General features: G+C 33.1%; 1 protein-coding gene across 2 annotated transcripts; it reads right to left on the bottom strand.

Annotated features, from left to right (window-relative positions):
- Positions 1–6,223: 6,223 nt before the first annotated feature.
- On the bottom strand, positions 6,224–18,065 carry RERGL (RERG like). Of its 2 annotated transcripts, XM_042991838.1 has the most exons (6): positions 18,018–18,065; positions 17,167–17,190; positions 13,805–13,861; positions 9,742–9,815; positions 9,328–9,476; positions 6,224–6,809 (listed from the first exon to the last, which is right to left on the bottom strand). In XM_042991838.1, the coding sequence occupies exons 2-6, from the start codon at positions 17,177–17,179 to the stop codon at positions 6,527–6,529; spliced, it is 576 nt and encodes a 191-aa protein (XP_042847772.1). In that variant the 5' UTR covers positions 17,180–17,190; positions 18,018–18,065; the 3' UTR covers positions 6,224–6,526. The 2 variants fall into 2 exon arrangements, with proteins under 2 accessions (XP_042847772.1, XP_007072921.1); XM_007072859.3 differs by lacking the exons at positions 17,167–17,190; positions 18,018–18,065 and adding an exon at positions 14,908–15,283.
- Positions 18,066–21,073: the final 3,008 nt, after the last annotated feature.

Here is a 21,073-nt window from a genome sequence, read left to right on the forward strand (position 1 = left end):
ACATGCCAATGTGTCCAAATTAAAGTTTTTTTCATAGATACCACTCACTAGTGGTTCTATAAAGGTAAAATAAAATTACTAAAGCTATGTTGTTTTATATTTTCCTTATGAGAGGAAATTATGTTGTTTAAAGATATTTTAATAAATATTTAATAAAATGATCTTTGATCATTAATCAAAGTTCTGGGTTTACCTTTCATCATTTTCCATCAACAGTGTTTGGTGAGTGTCCTCAAATAGATAATTGACACAGCAGCAGGCGTTACTAACAGAAAAAGAAGTAACCAAAGCATTTGTTACTCTATTCCTGATTTTTAGAACATTGAATATCACAAACTAACATACTGATTTTAACAAGTAAAAATGTAGTAAGAGAAAATACATTTTCCAAAATATCTTTTTTTTCATTTTACATAGTTTCTTGGTTACATGTTATTCACTGTTATAAAATAAGGTAACCAAATTGCGTATATTTTGGTTTTGGTACAAAATTCCCCTTTTGTGAACTTTTCTCCTAGATTTAATTTTCTAATACTTTATAGACGTCCACTAATTCTTCTTCAAATTCTGATGTTTGCTAAGAACAATGGGGACATTATCTCATTCCTCAGTTATATTTCAGTTTCATCTGAACTGTTCAATCTCATTTTTGTCTCATGCCCACTTATTTTAACTATAATGCTATACTAATGAACAACTATCCATTTTTTGTAACTACAAACCTATTGTTCTAACACTTATATGTATCCAATCATTCCCCATGGGATGGGATCCATCCTGGAATCTGTCCCCAATTTTATAATTTTGAATGCAACTTTTCTCACATATACCAACCCTCATTTTTTCTCTTATTTTGTTGTTTCCTTTATTTCTCTGCCTTTGACTCACTTGATATTTTGTATTCCTTCTGACAGAATGGGTTATTATCTGATTAAATAATAACATATTTATGAAAACATTATTTACGTATATGGTAGTATATCTATATACATATACACAAAGACGTGGTAATCTTATCTACAAAATGTTAAGCCTTAAAAAGATATTATTAAAATAATAAATAGTAATTTAGAATGATCAAACCCATAATTTTTAAACTACTTTTTAGCAGGGTTTGCTCAAAACCTCTCTTATTGTGGAGAATGACAATGTAAGCAAAATACACACTTCTTATAGTCTAGGCTTTAAAATTTTCTGACAAAAGTCATCCAACTAGTTATTTTTAAAAGACTTTTTGTTTAGGGGTACCTGGGTGGCTTAGTTGATGAGCATCCCACTTCGTCTTAGGTCATGACCTCGCAGTTTGTGAGTTCGATCCCCACGTCGGGCTCTGTGCTGACAGCTCAGAGCCTGAAGCCTGCTTCAGATTCTGTCTCCCTCTCTCTCCGCTCTTCCCCTGTTCACACTCTGTCTCTCTCTCAAAAATAAATAAAACATAAAATTTTTTTTTAAATACAGAATTTTTGTTTGAATGAATTAAACATTCTACCTCCAAACCAACCCAAGAATTTTAATTCCTAGATGTGTTTACATGTAGAACTGTACCCAAATCATCCAAAACTAAATACTTGATTACCTTGAAAATAAATTTATGTCTGGAAAAAACACCAGCTTAACTTAATATCTGTTTGAATGTTTCCAAGTGTCTAGATATTAGTCATCTTTAGTCCTATAGAATGGTCTAGACGCTACAGCAGTAACTCATGGTCATACTCTCAAATGATGGCAAGTAATCTCATATCTTACTCTTCTTCAATGGTCTCGTTTTTTTCTCTTAATTCTTCATGCCTTAGTGGTTCCAGGATTACTAAAATGTTGGTAAAATTCCACATTGCGACTAGTACTATAGAGTCTTCTAATTCCCTCCTTGGAGGAACTTACGTTCCCATTATTAAATTGTATCTCTATCCAAAAGAAAAAAAAACAATCTGTTTGGTAGTTTATACATTTGAAAATTATGATGACCTTCTTCTTTACTTTGAAATAATATGTTGCCATTATAAAGTATATTTCCAATTTATAGTGTGTCTTTTTTTTCTTTGGGAATTTAAAATACTTTAAATAATTTGGGCTTTGCCTGATTCCCCCAGAATTGTAGAGTATGACTGATAACTGCCTTTAGAATCCTTAATAGCTAAATTACAATTATTATGCAAAGTCCTACAATAGACAGTTATATGGATTATTAAATGACTTTGCCTTTTTTGCAAACTATAATCATTTTCCTTTATTAGCTGAAGGATTTCATAATTTAAGGAAGATGAGAAACCTATAAGTCACGCTTTCAAATAAGGAACATGGATATTGCAAACATTAAATTCCCCCATAAAAATGTTAAGGCATCATTAAACTAGGTTCAGATTAATACAATTCAGTCAACTCTAGATAGATATCTCCCATAATAAGCTGAAACAATACCTAGTGATCTAAGATGTAAAATATTTTACTACAGCCAATTTATAAACCTATAAAACATACAGGTATCATTCAACCTCTTTATTAATAGTGCATGCCTTGTATTAAATCAAAACCATTTTAAAGGCCCCTCCCTTTTGGCATTCCCTTCCTCAGCTGTTGCCCCTCATTATGTGTTATCTCACTGAAGCTCATCCAAAGTGAATGACAGCATCTTTTTTACTAGAAGCAGCTTAGGCAATTCCCAGCCTAGTGATACAGCTTAACTATCTCTGAGATTTATAGACACACTTGCTATCCTAAACCTACAATATTCTATGGTCTCATGTTGATGTATTTGTTCCTCTGTAAGCAGATGTGGTTTTCTCACTTTGGAAAACTGTAATTTATTACTTTTTAGGTTCTTGCAAGTTGCTTTACGTGTGAATTACATTCACAAGAAAACTGATATTGCAACAACTTCAGGTTCTAGACTGTTTTGAAGTGGCTTAAAGCGGGTTTGTTTTTTTTTTCACATTTTTCCCCAATAAGAAAGCCAAATATTTTGTATTGTCTGAACTGCCAAGAGTTTTAATAAGTTATCTATTCTGGTTATCTATTATCACATAACCCCAAAACAATGGTTTAATAGCCCCCAACAATGGCAATTACGCTCACGAATCTGCAATTGGGGCAAGATTCTGTGGGCTAACTCGTCTCTGCTCTGCTTGGCATCAGTTAGTCCAAGGGTAGAGGCTGGATATGCTCATATATTGAGTGGCTGTGTGGTTACTAATCCTGTGTGGTATCTCCAGCCCTGTGCCTTCAGGGCAACCAGATTCATATATGTTGACTCATGGCTCCCAAAGCTAAATCCCAGGGAGGAGCCGATGGGAACAGGTGAGAACAGATGATGTAGGAACAGATCAAGCTCAAGCCCCTTTCCCAACCTGGTCCCCTTTTTTCCAGGTTTGGTAAATTGAAAAATAAAGTTGTAATAGATTTGGTATACAACATAATGATTTTATTTATACACACACACACACACACACACACACACACACATATGTATATGTTGTAAAATGATTACCACAATCAAACTGCAATCACGTTAATTAACATATCTATCACCTCACAGTTATCTTTCGTGTGTGAGAGAACATTTGTTTGCGTTACTCTGTTCCACTGACTCCTTATAACAAGATGTGTCATCCCAAGTCATCTTGACAAAAAAATCAAGGTACAATAAATAAAATTGTAAAATATATTCAAATATTTGTATCCTTAACAGAGGAATTTTGAATTCTGACTCATCACAGACAGGTATGCATGGATTAAACTATTAAAGAATTTTCATACCATATCGACATTAGAGTTCTTGCATACCACATAAATTAACATGTTGTTTTTCACACCAAATCATCCCAAAAGAATCTTTTTTGAACTGGGAAAATAATTTTAAAGAATGAAGACCAAATCTCTAAAATGGAAATTATCCAAGAGAATAATTAAAACAAAATAAAACAAAAAATTAAAATATAATGGTTAAACTGATATATATATATAAATATATATGTATATATATATATATATATTTACCTATGTACATATATATATGAAGACAATATTGAAACTATAAAATATTAATGAAATCCTTGCAGTTGACTAAAAAAAGCATAACATTGAATTTGCTAGAATAACATTACACAATAAAATTTATTTCTCATTTACATAGCAATCCAATCTGAATGTACCTAGTTGATAGAGATCTTTCCTAAGCTTGAGATATTAGTGCCAGCCATAAGAGGACTGTGCCTCATTATACAGAGGTTACCGTGAAGTTCTTTAGTAGAAGGAAATTATCCCATTTGCCAGTTTCAAGAAGTGCACTATGTTGTCTACCTTTTGTATGTTATGAAAAGTGGCCCATGGTACAGATTTCTAGGCAGCAATCAGTGGTTTTGCCAGTTCGCTAGAGATCAGTATGAAACAAAACTGGGTGAGGATGACAAAAAGGACCAGAGAAAAAAATGTGTGAATGGATCTCTTAGAGAGAACATAAAATATTCATATCTTTGTGTATCATGTTTATGCCCATCAGAGAGCATCCACCAAGGAGAAGTCACTTTACAACCAGAGGGACAGGATGACCTGTCCTGCAGATATCAACCTGCCTCTTGGCCGTCTTTGTGCTTACAACAACGATCCAGGATAACAGGATAACAGGGGTCATAGTGGGTGGCATGGATGGAAGCAATGCATGGGCTTATAATATGGACTTTGCCTCAATATAACTGATTGAATAGGTCACTTCTAAATTTCCAACCAGCCACTATTAGAAATGGAACCTCTGCCTTGGATATAGCACCGTTTCTTTGTGGGCTGAGTGGGTGGGTAACAGGAAACAAGTTAAACACTGATATCCAGGGGCACCTGAGTGGTTTAGTTGGTTAAGCGCCCAGCTCTTGATTTCGGCTCAGTTCATAATCTCATGGGTTCATGAGTTTGACCCCAGTCAGGCTCTGTGCACACAACTTGGAGCCTACTTTGGGTTCTCTCTCCCCTCCTCTCTCTGCCCCTTCCCAACTCCCACCCTATCTCTCTAAAAATAAATACATAAACCTAAAAAAAAAATGCTGGCATCCAGATTCTGCTGTTCCAGGATTCTATCAAGCAGCACAGTCTGATGACAACATTCCTACTGCCAACTCTGACCTGTAGAGCACAGTCACTATTAAGCTTCTCAAAATTGTCTGTGTCCCCTCACCAGTGCATTCCTCACTTTCTTAGTAAAGGAAATTCCTCTGAATTGTCCCAAGCACCACCACTACATGGTGGGTTCCTGGGCAAACCTACCATATCAATTCTAACTTCCCTACCTTTATGAATGTTCTGAACTATTTTGTATTCTACCACACAATGTTCTATTATTTCCACTACTTTTACTCTAGTCTATCATCAAGGCCAGACTTCTAAGGAACAGCAAAACTACATTGATGAGTTCTAGATGTCCCTCCTATAATGTGGAATCACAGTTCATGGTGAGTAACACCAAGTCAATGAATTCTCTCCTATGCAGACTAACGTTCTGTGTTACTGGTCCCCCACTTGCCTACCAACCTCTACTCAAGATCTTCTTCCAGCTTCACCCCCAGATTCTCGCTGATACATGTTAACTGGGGTACGGAGCACTGCTTGCACTCCCACTTTAATTTCTGGGAGATGTAACCTTAATTATCAGTGATTTGGCTGAAGTTAGGCCGAGGGCCCCAACTTAAAAGGCAGCGAGGCCAGCGGCAGGAGCACTGAAGTACAGAGGGTAAACAGTTGATTTCTGAAGGAAACTGCACTCAGAGAAATCTGAGAAGGCCCAAAATGTTTGTCTAATACAATATCTCTTTCATGGCAATAAGGTCTTCAAGGTTATATGTGTGCCAACCAGCTTTTACTTTTACCCTGTGATGTATGGATCTCTATTATTAACTAAAAACAACCAATCCTTTTTATATGAAAAGGATCTTAGCTGTATAACTTAATTTGTGCTAACTACCCTTCTTATATGGATTACATGGAAGGCAGAATTTTTCATTATCAGACCAAATACAAACTATACTTACAGGCAGAGAATTCAACTTCTTAAGGTCTAAATTATAAGTGAAATAAGTAGAATGAGCAATAAGTAATATCAAGATGTAAACGATATCAAGAACTCACTGAGTTACTGGAAAGGCACTTTAAAAATTAAATTCATGCATTTCTACCAACTTGATGAAATATAACTACATATTTCTTTCAAAGAAATAAATATAATAAAAGTAAACTGAGGCCTGTGGAGGTAGTTTAATAAAATCATTAAGCAGTTATACAAGCAAACTATACAGCAATGCATTGGTAAGTTATAGTGAGTGCCATTTTGTGTAATAAGGAAAAGGCTGGGTGTGAAGCATGAGTGTACAAGATACAAACAACCAAACGGCAAGCTATATATTTGAAAACACAGCTGTGGTTTATGTTCAGTCAGTTCATATCTCTAAGAGAACTATTTTTTTAATGCATACAAAGGGCAAATTTCATTATCATGTGAATATTTAAAACTCTCTGATATAATAAATCCCCTAGGATTACATGTCTGCTAAACAGATTTCCGTCTCTTTCCAAATACATTATTGATCAGTTTAGCCATTGATTTAGATCCACTGGGTCTTCTCTTTTCTTTGAGTTTGAAGTTTGTCAGGATGTCCTTGATAATTCTGATAAACATCATCTCTACCTCCAGACACTGCTCTGCTGCAGATAATTCACAGAATTGGCAGCGGTTATCCAATGCCAGCTTTTGCCCTTCTTCCCAGCCAACCTCTCGCACGTGACAGAGATCTTGCTTGTTACCAACCAAAAGCACCGCTGATTCCACAGCTCTGAAATGTAGAACACAACTTTGGCAAAATTATTTTACATCTCTCTTTTTTTTCATTAGTAGGTTTATATAAAAATTAATTAAGGACAAAAAAATATTGTGTGTGTATATGTGCTTCTTATGGTCATATGTAAGTGTATGACACAAATCCCCAATTATTTACAAAAATTATAGAATGTGGTATGTGACACAGAAGTAACAAGACTATTAAAGTATAGGATTTGCATTGATACAAACCTATTCTTGAATAATGGCTCTGTTTACCAACAAGGCATGATTATTAATTTTCCCAAGTTCCATTATCCTATATGTAAAACAATCGTGAAATAGCACATGTTACACAGAATTCTCATGGAGATTTAATTAAATGATGTACATAAAAATACCTAGCACAGTCAGCAAAAGATGCTTACCAAGTATTATTTTTCATTTCCTTATCAATTGAAAGAGAAGGACTAACTAATGTGTTTTTACTGAATAGCTACTATAATTGAACAATTTAGATATAATTTTCCTAGGGAAAAATATTACTCAATACTCATTGCTGTTTGTTCTTTGTTATTATCCATTATACCATAGTCTAGAGATAAATGTTATAATCTCATGACCTTGTGCAATTTTTCTATTTATTTAAGAAATATGTTTCCAGAGCTCCTGGGTGGCTAAGTCGGTTAAGCATCCAGCTCTTGATTTCGGCTCAGGTCATGATCTCACGGTTTGTGGTAGTGAGTCCCGCACCGGGCTCTGTACTGACAGCACAGAGCCTGCTTAGTATTCTCTTTTTCCCTCTCTCCTTGCCTCGCCCTCCCTGTCTCTCAATATAAATATTTTTTTTTAAAGAAAAACATTTCTTTGTTAAGATAATGTCTTCAACAAATATCAATAATTTTTCCTTGGTTACAGAGACAAATTTCTAAAACAGGGTTTCATTTGAAAGATAGAATAAGACAACTAGTCCTTATAAATGCCATGGAACTCTGCCAAGTTATCTACTATAGGGAAGAAATGAATAAATGCAGTCTTCAACTCTGTCTATAAAGATACTGTCTTTAGATTCTGCTAAAAGTCAGTTTCATTTGCATGATGGTGTGTGTGAGTGGTGAGGGGAAAAGCACTGTGTCTGTTAGACTTTTCAGGGTATTAATATTTTTTCTATAAAATTCAGAAAAGTATTGTAAAGGATTAATAGGGAAGGATAAGTGAAATATTTTGAAGGGTGACTCATAATCAGATGTAATTTTATAAAACAGTAACATATTTTGCTATCCCAGACTATCTACAGATTGAGAAGTGGAAATACTCTAAAAATTACTTAGTACATTAAGAAGATTGCCTGAAAAATGTCAAGTATAGGTGTTTTCATTTTTATGTTTTGACTATGCTTAAGTGATTCTTTTGATTTGGAAGAATAGTGAAGGAATTTTATTATTATCCTTTACCTAAGTCATGCTGCTTAAATATGAGGCATTTAATGCTTAAAACAATGAAGTTCAAAACAAAAATCTGTAATATAAGAGGAAATCAGAGCTGCAAGTTACCTCAGTAAAATCAAATCCTTTTCTCCTACCATATTTCTATCAGTTTTATAACCAGAAAAATGAGGTCTAGAGATTAAAGTGGTTTACCTAAGGTCAATCAGATATAAACAAGAATTTACATCAATTGACTTCAGGGAAACAACCTTTATCAATCATTATCCCATGGTTTCTTGATAGTGGGCATTTAAAATAGATACAAAAACACATATACCAATTTTCAGTAATAATATTGTGCTTCTTGCTTCCCAGATTAAAGTGTTATTTTGGATTCTAAGGGCAAATCTTATCACGAGCACAAAGAATCCTTTATATCAGTATGTCAAATAAAAATAAATATTTTAAATGGGAGAGGTTCAAACAAAAAAATAAAGAAAATGGGAAATTCATGTGTAAATGTATATCTAATAATACAAGAATGGCTTAAGGCAGGTACGCGTTCCCTCATAGTTTCTTTGTGTCAAGACAATTAACAATGGGTAATCATTGATCAGTTCTTTATTTTAGGAGGTGAAACAGAGAAAAATGTATTCTCATACTTAGAATTCATAATGGTTTGATTATTCAGTCTATTTTGCTTTGATAGATTGAACAACCCAACGACAAGGAATTGGATGCCAAATGTAACAAATTTGGATTTATTTAATATCCTTAACATTTTTGTGGGAATGAAAAGAAAAGGTTGAAAAGTGAACTATCTTGTGTACAGAGTACCATTTTGCAAGTGAGTGTCATGTTAACAATAGAAGCTGTCTTGTAAAATAGCCATTTACTCAGAGCAAGTAACTGTTTATGTCAGCCAGGATATAAAGTATTCTCATCTTATTCCTTTTACTACATGTGTAACTCCTGTGGAATGGAAGGTGAATTGTTCAGGGCTGTTAAATTTTGTAATTGGAAGGCTGTATTAAGCTCTTCCTAATGATGCTTATAGCTATGATGATTTACTAAAAGGAAAGGCAAGAGGAATGGAGAATATCTTACCTTTTACAATGACTAGTTTGTGGCTCCCGAATTCTGTAGACCAGTGCTTTTGCAAAAGCAAATGAGGACCTGTCACTGATGTCATACACAATAACAAACCCATCTGCCCAATGCAGTTCACTTGTGAGGGAAAATTTTGCTTTCTTTGGCTGAAAATAAATCAAGCAAATTGAAACTGGTGGGATATTCCACCTATAATTGACACTTCAGACAATTAATTAATGATAACCCATTTTATCAAAAAATAGATAGATATTGGAGTTTATAATATTAAAAATAATCTCTTAAAATTTTAATTAAAATTGAGAACACATTTCAGTTTTAAGACTGGCAACTTTACATTTACTCTTACCCAATCTTCTTCAAATCATGATTGAAAAAAAATAAAATAAAATAATACTTTGTTTTACTTACTTGAGAACAAGGGTCATATATTTCTAGGTTCAGTTGCTTCCCTTCCAAATACAAATGCTTACTATAGACAGATTCTGCAAAATATACATATATTCATTGTCATTATGGAAATACTCTAGAATTAAAAAAAATAAATTAATATATGTATTACAGTCTTGCAAATTCAACTGGTCAGATTTTAGTGGAATAGAACAGTGGCTTTTTTTAACTGTTAGTGATCAAATACATGCATGTTATATTTGCTCATACATATATGTATTTCTTACAAATAAATTTTTCCACCATATCTATTCAACTACATGCTTTTGTGCTTATCTACTTATCTTCCATGTTACAACTATGGACGAATTATCTGTGTTTCCAAGGCCAATCCATTCATCATGAACTAGTTACCATTTCCTCTGATCTACTGAAAGACATAACCGTACCAATTCCACCTCTCTCTTCTGCATCATAAACTGTTCCTCTCTACTATATCATTATTAACCGCTGAATTTCTCCTAACTTAACAACCCTTTAGAACCCCCAATCTCTTCAACTATTGCCACATTGCTCTCCTAGCCTTTTAGTAAGTACCTACACCTCTGTGTCCAATTTCTGTCTCCATCCAGCTCTTTGAATCATTCCAATCAGGCTTTAGTTCCAAGAACTTAAATAAACCTGTTCTTATCAAGGTTATGGTTTTAGATTCAATGGATAATTCTGTCTTGAGCTTATGTGTCCTAGTAGAATTAATAGAGCTGATCACTGCTCCCTCCTTATAATGTTTTTTTCTTTATTCTTTGATGCTCCGTATTAATCTTTTTCATTTGTCCCATCATGTCTTCTCACACTCCAGACATGGGTCTAGGTTATGGATCTCTTCTCTATCTATACTCCCTGGCTAATCTCATTCAGATTTTTATACAACAGTTATTGCTGATGAACCCAATTTATATCTCCAGCCTAGACCTCTTCCTTGAACCTCAGACACAAACAACTACTGCTATCGGACACCCCCCTTTAGATACTTAATAGACATCTCAACCTGAAAATACTTAAAATGGAATCCCTGACTCCCCTGAAAAGATTGTATCTTCTACAATTTTCTGTTTCATTAAATTATATACCCATAACTCCAATTTATCAGGTTAAAAGCCTTAAGTCATCCCTGATCCTTTCTTTCTTTTACCTCCTATATTTATCCTATTAAAAATTCCTTTTAGGGGCACCCGGGTGGCTCAGTCGGTAAAGCGGCCGACTTCAGCTCAGGTCATGATCTCGCGGTCTGTGAGTTCGAGCCCCGCGTCAGGCTCTGTGCTGACAGCTCAGAGCCTGGAGCCTGTTTCAGATTCTGTGTCTCCCTCTCTCTCTGACACTCCCCTGTTCATGCTTTGTCTCCCTCTGTCTCAAAAATAAGTAAGTGTTAAAAGAAATTCCTTTTATTCTATCTTTGGAGTATAGTTTGAATTTATCTGTTTCTCATTATCTCCATTGTTAGTACTATGATCCAAGCCATCAGTTTTTATTTAGAGTATTACAAAACCTCTTCATTCATCTCTCTGTTTTACCTCCTTCTTAACTCCCTTCTTGTGCCTAGTCTATTCTCAACACAGGAGCAAAAGTGAACCTTGTAGCCAAATCATATCCCTTGTCTGATCAAATCTCTCCAATGGCTCCCCATCTCACTTGGATAAACCAAAGCCTTTAAAATGCCTGAAAATGTCCCTCTTTGTTTAGTCTCCCATCACTTCTATGACTTCTTTGGCTATACTCTCTCAAATTATTTGCACACAAACTACACCATCCTCCATAGCGTTCCTCAACTTTTTTCAGAAATTTCCTCCCTCAGAATTTTGGTAATTGTTTCTTCTGCCTGGAATGTAATCCTCCAGATATCTTCATGGCTCAATTTCACCACCTTTATTTCTCTGTCCAAATATCACCTTCTCAGCAAAATCTACCCTGACTACCCTATTTTAAATTTAAATTTTAACATACCATATTAGTGCCATTCCCCCATGATATTTTCTTTTTCTTTATAGCAGTTATCATCATCTGACATAACTTATACTCTTTTTTTTTAATTGACCCTTCCTTCCAGAATATAAATCTTATGGGGGCTTGGATATTTGTCTATTTTGTTCAATACTGTAGCCTCTCTATCTAGAAGAATACCTGGGACATGGTAGGTGCTCAATAAATATTTGTTTAATGAATAAAAGACTTCCTTTCTGTAACTGTTCCTCCAGAGTTTAATAAAAGACCTACTTCTCTCCAAAATGGCACACTGACAAAAAAATCATGACCCATTCTGGCAACATAACCCATAGTTAAAAAGATAGAGCAAGATTTGGGGAGCTGACTTCAGGGGTTAAGGATGCATTTTAAAATCCTTTTAGGTTACATTTAATGAAATTTGTTATAGTTTCATTAAACCTTAAAATATGTTTTCAGACAGTTCCTTGTAACTTCATAGGTTACTACTGACTGTGAACCCTACAAGTTCCTTCTAGACGTTTAAACATATCTACTCAAAAATCAAAAACTGTCAGCTGGGGTCACTAACTCTTAACTTTTTAGAATTTTATTATTTCCCCTTCTGGTCTTCATTTACAAGATGGAATCATTTTCTGCCAGTTTTTCCTCGTGCAGTGATGATCTTTTTGCTCATTTGTTTGTCTTTTCAAAATGTCTCTAAGTCATATATTTTTTAATGGAAATGTACCAGCCTGGAATGTACACACTTCATTTGTTTATATAACTATATCTTATAAAAGATTAAGGTGATTTTTTTTTGTTGTTGTTGTTGCTGTTGTTATTTTGGGTGTGGTTTTATTTGTGTTGGTTTGGGTTTGTAATTGTGGAACATCTTCTCCTGCCTGACTCTTTGTGTTATATTGACTGTTTTTGACAGAGGTTTTTCACCTGAGAATTTAAACAATAGGAATTTCTTTTTCTATGTATTTCTTCTATCTTTAATCAGTTTTCAAGCACTTTCTCTAAAATATTCCCAATGTCACATGGATTGAAGTAGTATGTTAGATACGTGTAGAAAGTAATACAATATAATACCTTAACGTTAGTTTCTAAAATTCTGGAATAATGCTACCTCATGAATGGATGCTTTCTTGCTTTCTTTCTTTCTTTCTTTTTTTGGTGGAGGAGATTATTTCTTATGGAAAAACACGTTTTCAATTATAACTTCCTCTTAATCTAAGTAAGAATTATTGCACAAAAAAATCAGAATCATTCCCCTTTCTTCCAATTCTCATAATTTTTTTATACTCTGCTGTTCTTGTTTAAAAAACATAAAGCAAAATCACTTTTCCTTCATGTCTTAAATCAGGTGAGATATTAGTACTAATTAGCACTAATGTTGATTATTAATATTAGTATTAATATTGATTAATTGCTGAGCCAAAAATATACTCAAAACTCTGGCAAAGTTCCTCACTTTTTATTAATGCCTCACTCTGATATTTCCCATATGTCATGCTAATTCTGAACAAAATAAATTTAGAGCAGAGTTAGTAAAATTATTCTAAGATTATATTAAAACACTTGTTTTAGAATTTCTCTGAAACTTAGATAAGCAACCTAGATAATTTTGATATGATCTTTAATCAAGGTATAATTTTCCCATTATTTTCACATGGGAATAAATTAAAATAAGCTTTATTTTGTAGTTACTAGTGCTTTTATGATTAATATGTCTTCATCTTTCAACAAATGTTTATTTAATTTCAAAACTGTTTCATAGTTTACAAAAATATTCACACTGACACACTTCACAATATTAGGAGAGGGGGATCTTAGTTTTAATGTTCTTCTAATTCTAGACTGAAACAAACTGACTTCCTAATCCATCTCACTTAACATCAAATTGGGTGAATTTTATCATAAAAGCACATTCTATTCAAGTACCTATTTTGATATTTCCAACCAGAATCTGAATAAATAAGTTGTTGAAAAATGCAAAAATGGAAAATTCTACCAAAATGCTTCAGTGACCTTAATTGTGGTTTAATTAAAATGATGAAATTTTAAAGGTTAAAAAAAAAAGTCTAAAGTGGTGACTTACCAAAATTAGAAGCATATTCTCCAATGAATCGCTTGGTAAGAAACCTTACTGTAAGTGCTACAAGACAAACAGGCTGGACTTAGGGTCTTTTCTATTTTAGGATACAGATAACTTAGTTATGTACATAAGGTTTTATCTTTCAGCTCAAAAATTACCAAGCATTAACGCAGACCTTAAAGCTTTATTAAATTCTAGTCTAAATAATAGTCATCAAGATTTTCACTGTACAACCATAAAGATTAAAAGACTAGAAAGTGATCTGCCTATTCAAATCACTATGTAATTAATTCATGAATGCAAACAGGTAAGACAGCTTACTTTATGTAACAGAAACAGAGTTCTCATTAAGTTTCAGATTCAAGAACTATACCATCTCTTTATATTCTTTACCAGGTCAAATCTGGCTCTAATAGTAACAAGGACAATATCACACATTTGTTTATCACACAGTTGTTTGCAAGGATAGAGGGACTTCAAAACCCAGGAAACAGAAGAAAGACCTCTAGTGTGGGTTTATCTTGCTGCAGCTCCTGGGTCTGGACAGTTGTCATCGTTCATTGAGATCAGGTAGCTCTATTGATGGCATCCTCACCACCATCATAACGGAACCAAAACCAAAATCCGGTAAAATAAAACAAAACCGTGCCTTCCAAAGTCAGGGGCACCTGTTGCTCAGTCTGCAGGCATCTACAAAGCCACGCCCATCCTGTTTTTTCACCTCAGGAATGTTGCATTTAAAACATAATCCACAGGTCTCCCTGCATTCTTCTCCACCCTTAGGCTCCGAGCAGAAGAATCAGTTCAGGGCCATTGTTTGGCCACTAGTGGATGTGAGGGCAGGTGTGTTACAGTGAGAAGTAGGTGGGATGGTGATGGAGTGATTTACTGTTATTCCTACAAATTAATACTTCAAACAGTTATCTTTCTCAAAGTGCCTATAAGTTCTATAAATATACAGTTAATTGCATTACTTCCTCATAAAAATGAAAACTCCAAATGAAAAGTAGTACACATAATTATGTAGCTATATTTACCTATTAGGTCAATATATTTCTCACTCGTTTTACACTCTGCACCATGCCACAGTATGCAACACCACTCACCAGATTTGCCTGTTCCTTCGCCACCCAAGACAGCAAGCTTCACATCGTTCATCTTGTCTTTCTGATCCTTCTTGCTCAGTCCTGTCTTTTGGAGCTATACTGACTTGAGCCCAGCATGTGCTTTTTAAAATCCTTTTTACTAACGCTGCTATCATTTCTCTAAGGCCAACTCCGCCCCATATTCCTCCCATCCAATAATAACTTTAAAAATGTTTTCCTGGAGTCTTTTTAAACATATTCCATTTAAAAAAATAAACATTGCAGTTACTATTTAGACATAAAGTCTTCGTAAGTCAATAGTTAAGAATTTCACAGAAATTCTGCAGAAGATTCTTAAGTCAGCTAAGAAAGCTTAGTTCCCAATCATCTATTTTTTGTGTACCAGGAATTTACCTTTCTAGGACCTAGAAAAATGATTTCTCTAAATAAGAAAATGAGGTTTTAGAGGATGAGTATACATTCCTGTAAATCTACTTTGATTGGATCAGTTTTGATTTTTCTATAAAACCTGAGCCTATATTTTCTTGGACTTTTTCTGTGAAAGACAAAGGGAATAAGTTTACTCAGTCAAGACAAGAAATGAGAGAAGGAAGCGGATGGCTGTCTCAGATGTAGTTGTTTAGGGGTGACAGCAGGGCACATAAACACAGCCCATGTTTTTGAGTCATATGAGGCTTTAATGAAAAATTTGGACACTACAGAATTTTATCTCTCCAATGTCTTTCTTAATAAGCTCTCTCTCTCTCTCTCTCTCTCTATTTTAGGTCAATAGACAATAGTAAGGTTTCTGAGAAAAAAATAAAGCAAGCAGCTTCATGTTGTTTAAAAAGCAATAAGCAGAAGCCTGTCATGTTTCCTTCTGTGGTACTGTGGTACCCCACATTACTTTCTTTCCTTTCTCTCTCTCCATTTGTGTATGTATAAATTGGAGAGTTGAGAAAAGAGTGCAACAACAAATAGAAGAACTCAACCTTGTGTACTAAATTTTGAGACCCAGGTAAAGGAGTTTCATTTCTAGGCTGGGTTGATCACAGGTATAACATGCTTTTTAAAAATGCATTTATTTAGCAAACATTGAGCAACTGCCGCTTTTTATTGAAGATGTGTTGGGTTAACAAGGTCCACAATTAAAGAATTCATTAAGATTCCTTAATGAATCTACAGTCTACTAAGATGAAAATTGACATAATTAGAATTATAATAGACATGATCATGGCTAAAACAGAGCTCTAACCAAGGGCTGAGGAAAGCAGAGCAGTGCATTGAAAGGTCTTCAAAAAGTAGGTAAAGCTTGAAACATGAGCAGGACCCAACAGAAGAAAGAAAAAGTGATTGGGAATTAGGGAGATGTGTCTATTCCAAAAGAAGAAATAGACTCTGTAAAGAAAAAGAAAAAAAAAGGAAGCGAGAGTATGGCAATTTGTGATATCAAGGTTAACACATGAACCAAAAAAAAAAATTAAAAATAACCTATGTTCTCTCTGTAATCCATACACCTATTTTAAGAGTAACGGGTAATTACTTTTTTTTATTAAGGGAGTTTACTAGCTGATTTATTATATTATGAAATTGAAAGTTTTTTCCTCTATTTGGAGAAATTATATTTTTATCTTAAAGTTCTGACTGATGTCTTTAGAAAGTTTAGTATATCTACTGATATGAAGGAAAAGCTTAATTTCATAGCACGCACGATATTGAAAACAATATATAGATATATAGATAGATAGATATAGATATAGATATAGATATAGATATATACCTACATTTTTTTTGCCATATCCTCCTCCTCCCCACTGCCACTGAATTCCAAAAATAAATCTAATAAAAAAGCAGCCTAAGGGCACTTGGTTCCAGGGATCGAGCCCTGCCTCAATTCTCTCTCTCCTCTATGCCCCTACCTCCAAAAGCACGCCCACTCATGCTCTCTCTCTCTCTCTCAAAATAAATAAACATTAAAAAAAAAGCAGCCTAGTGTTGGAATAGAGTGAATATAATTATGTACATGCTTTTCTAAGAAACAGAGTGTCTATATATTTTTTGGCCTCAGGTAAAGGGTGCTAAAATATGAATGTTCTGATAGACATATTACTTATACTACCTAAAATCCTTTTACTTTTCCCTAAATAAATATTTATTCACAACCAATATAATTTTTTGTTACTTTATTCATTTATTGAATGAAAAAAATTTATTGAGTGTCTACTACAGGCTTGGCACTATTTTCAATGCTAGAAACATATTAGTGAATAAAGTACTTACAGATTCTGTTCATTGGAGATGGACCTTAAATATTAAAAAATAAGTAACGATTACATATCAGGTATTCATTAATGCTATAATTTTATCTGTTTAATTTTGAGGCCAAGTTAACCGGCCCTTTTCAACTAATCTCATTTCCCTGTAATTTCTGTTAGAATAGATGCAAAGTTTTTTCACCAAAAGCTGCGGATTCAGAGGGTGGAGTGATTAAAAAAATCTCCAAGGAGAAAGATTATCTTTGTTCCATTATACTGTTCTAGAACATTAAAAAGATGGACTACTTCCCAACCCACTTTCTGTGTCTACAATAATCTAAAATAGACATGAATGGTGTACATAGACAAACAGAAAACAAAGAAATCATAGAAATACAATGTTATTTATGAATATAGATCCCCAGGTCTGAAGTATATTAGCAAATCAAATCCAGAAGTGTATTTAAAGAGCCAACTGTAATGAGCTAGTAGAATTTATTCTAAGAAAGGCAAGTTGATTGAACAACAGGAAGTTTAGTAAAATATTCTAATATATTAGCATGATAAAGGAGAAAAACTGTATGAATAACCTGCTCCTAAAAGCATTTCATGAAATTTAACAACTGCTTAAAACAAAATACTTAGTAATCTAAAATTACATCTAACTTGATTAAGTTTATATATTTTTAATCCACATATCAGAAAAATAACAAATGCATATAGAATTTTTACTCTTAATTTCCTCGAAAAAGAGTATTTTGTCTGTTAATTTTAGCACAGAATTGGTAGTCCTATTCAATACAATGAGGGGAAGAAATTACATATACAAAAAAGGGGAGAAAAATAGTTACAACCTACAAATGATATTTTCCTTACCTGTATTTTATCTACATTATTAGCATACGTAAGATCATTCAGTAAGCTGGCCAAGTAAAAGAAAAACATAGAAACAATAATTCCAGATGATAAAAATAGCAGCTAACACATGTTTTACACAGTGTATGACAGGTAATTTTTTAACTTGTTTTCCAAGTATACTACATTTAATCCTCTGAGAAACTTCAGGTAGGTGCCATTATTATATAATACAAATACAGTCCTTTTTCACAAAGAAAGGAAAAAAAGAAGTAAAAAGAAGAAAACTAAAAAGGAATGTATAGGATTTATATGATGAATTCTCTTACTGAAGATTATCAAATAAGACTTGAATACATGGACAAACATAAATAGAATGGCCCAATGTTATAATTATTGCCAAATCAATCTAAAAGTAAAATGCAATGACAATTAAAAGCCCAACAAAGACGGTTTGATTGAATGTAGACAACTTATTTTGAAAAAGAAAATATGTAAGAATAAATGAGAAATTTTTAGGTAAAAGAGTGACAAAATACCTCTCATGAACCAAATAATACCAAAAAAAATACTACTCTATTAAAATGTGATTGATAGCCTCATTAATCGAATAGATTTTTGAGTATAGAATTTAAGTACATAGGAATTTATTTTATTATGAATGCAATGCTTTTAATACATGTTATTTTTAAATTATGTTGATGCTATTAGAAAAAAAATCTTAGAACAATGTGTTATATCTGTACCTCATGCCACACAGAAAAATAAATTATGAATACTAAAAATCTTAGTGTGAAAATTAAATTCAGAGAAGTTTACATAGCCTTTGACATATATATGGGAATCTTCCAAATAATTGTAGACAAGGAAAAGTCTTCTTAAGAAATAGATCCAGGGGCAACTGGGTGGCTCAGTCGGTTAGTGTCTGACTTTAGCTCAGGTCATGATCTCGCTGTTCATGAATTTGAGGCCCGCATCAGGCTCTGTGCTGACAGATCAGAGCCTGGATCCTGCTTCAGATTCTGTGTCTCCCTCTCTCTGTCTGCCCCTCCCCCACTCACGTTGGGTCTCACTCTCTGTCTCAAAAATAAACATTAAAATATTTTTTAAGAAAAAAATCTAAAGACATATACAAAAATATATACAGAAAAACAATATAATGACTTTTCATAATTGATCTTTAAGTGTTGGTTATGTTAGTCCCATGGGATTATTTAACAAAGTGTGTGAATTTGTACGTTTAATAGAAAGTAAGTTTCTAGCTACAAATGGATTCTTTTTAATCAGAACTGAGGTATTTGTTTCACTTCAAATTATAATCCATATTACTAAAAGAAAGTTCTAGCAGAAAACAAGTGTTTTTAAAGTGGAATTACTTCTGGATAATGTTATGTGATAATATGGAAATTTATAATGGAAGAGTAGTTTTGTTTTTGTTTTTTAAGAAGAAAAATGGTATTATTCTAATCTCACAAAGCACATGTTTTCAAACAGCTAACAGATTTAAAGTGCATTAAGAGTGTTCAGGTGTTTCCACATTATGTTGGGGTTAGGTAAGCAATCTAGGGAATATTCATAGAAAAAAAGAACATTTGATTGCTAAGCTCTATCTCTCCTTGTTCTCAAAGCACTTTATGTTATGTTTCATGACATAAATAGCACAGATAGCATTCTCAGCCAGAGATTAGGAGCAATTTCTCTGCAATCATAAATCCTCCAAAATCTCTTGCAAAGGAATTATTCAAACGGGGACATTTGCCTAAACAAATGATGAAGATATAGGAATGGTGGCTACTATACAAAAGCTCTATTAATATTAACAGTAGCTAGCATACAAAAACTTCTATTAGTCCACAGTCTGATTTGGGGGGCTATAATATATGTATTTTAGAACATATTTTTATATATATATATAAAAATATATATAAGTATATATTTATATATAATATATAATATATATATTATATAAATATTATATTTATATATTATATATATTATATATATTTATATATATTATATATTATATATTTATATATATTATGTATTATATATATAAATATATATAATATTATATATACTTATATATATTTATATATATTTATATATATTTATATATATATAAGTATATATAAATATATACAATATATTTATTTTTCTAATATATATTTTTCTAAATATATTTTCTAATATATGTTTTTCTAAATATATTTTATATTTAGAACTAATATTTGCTTAGTACATCAATTTATGTTCTAACAATTCACTTATTAATTACACTTTCCTAATAGATTCTTTTTTGTATGTGTGATTATTTTTGATGGATTGGCTATTTATTTGAACAAGTATGTAAAACAGATTGCTATGTAACAAAACTACTCCCACATTATTTGGTCTGGGAAGACTATTTTCAGAGTCTACACCTATTTTCAGTGTAGAGTCTATACTAAGTTTTTGGCTTATAGCCTCTTGAGTGTCTGTTTAAAATTTAACAAATCATACCTGAATAATGAACACCTACCTATTCTACAAATTGCAACTAATCTGAGTTTATCTTTTCTTTTTCCTCTTCCTCTTTGTGCCCCATTTCCCTTCCTGTTGGTGTGAATGTGTTTCTCCTTGCTTGCTTTCTTCCTTTATTCTTGGCTGTTTTTAAGAGGTTTTAGGTGCCTTTCTTCATCAGCAGTGTTCTAAAATTTCACAATGTTATTTTCTGGTGCATGTCATTGTTTTCATTAATTGTACTGACACTCACCTCACCTTCTAAATTTAGAGATTCCTGCATCTCAGTTCTAGGAATTGTTTTTGTATTATGCCTTTAACAATTTTTTCAACTCTAGTTTTATGTGTTCTTTCTGTTTGAAATGGGCATTAATCAGATTTTGAAATTACAAGATTCATTCTTTTTTTTTTAAGTTTATTTATTTATTTATTTTGAGAGAGAGAGAGCATGAGCAGCAGAGGTGGAAAGAGAGAGAAGGAGAGGGAAAATCCTTAGCAGGCTCCGCACTGTCAGCACAGAGCGTGATTCAGGGCTTGATCCCATGAACTGTGAGATAATGACCTGAATCAAAACCAAG

Source organism: Panthera tigris, chromosome B4 (genome assembly GCF_018350195.1).
Source record: "Panthera tigris isolate Pti1 chromosome B4, P.tigris_Pti1_mat1.1, whole genome shotgun sequence".
Lineage (NCBI taxonomy): Eukaryota > Metazoa > Chordata > Mammalia > Carnivora > Felidae > Panthera > Panthera tigris.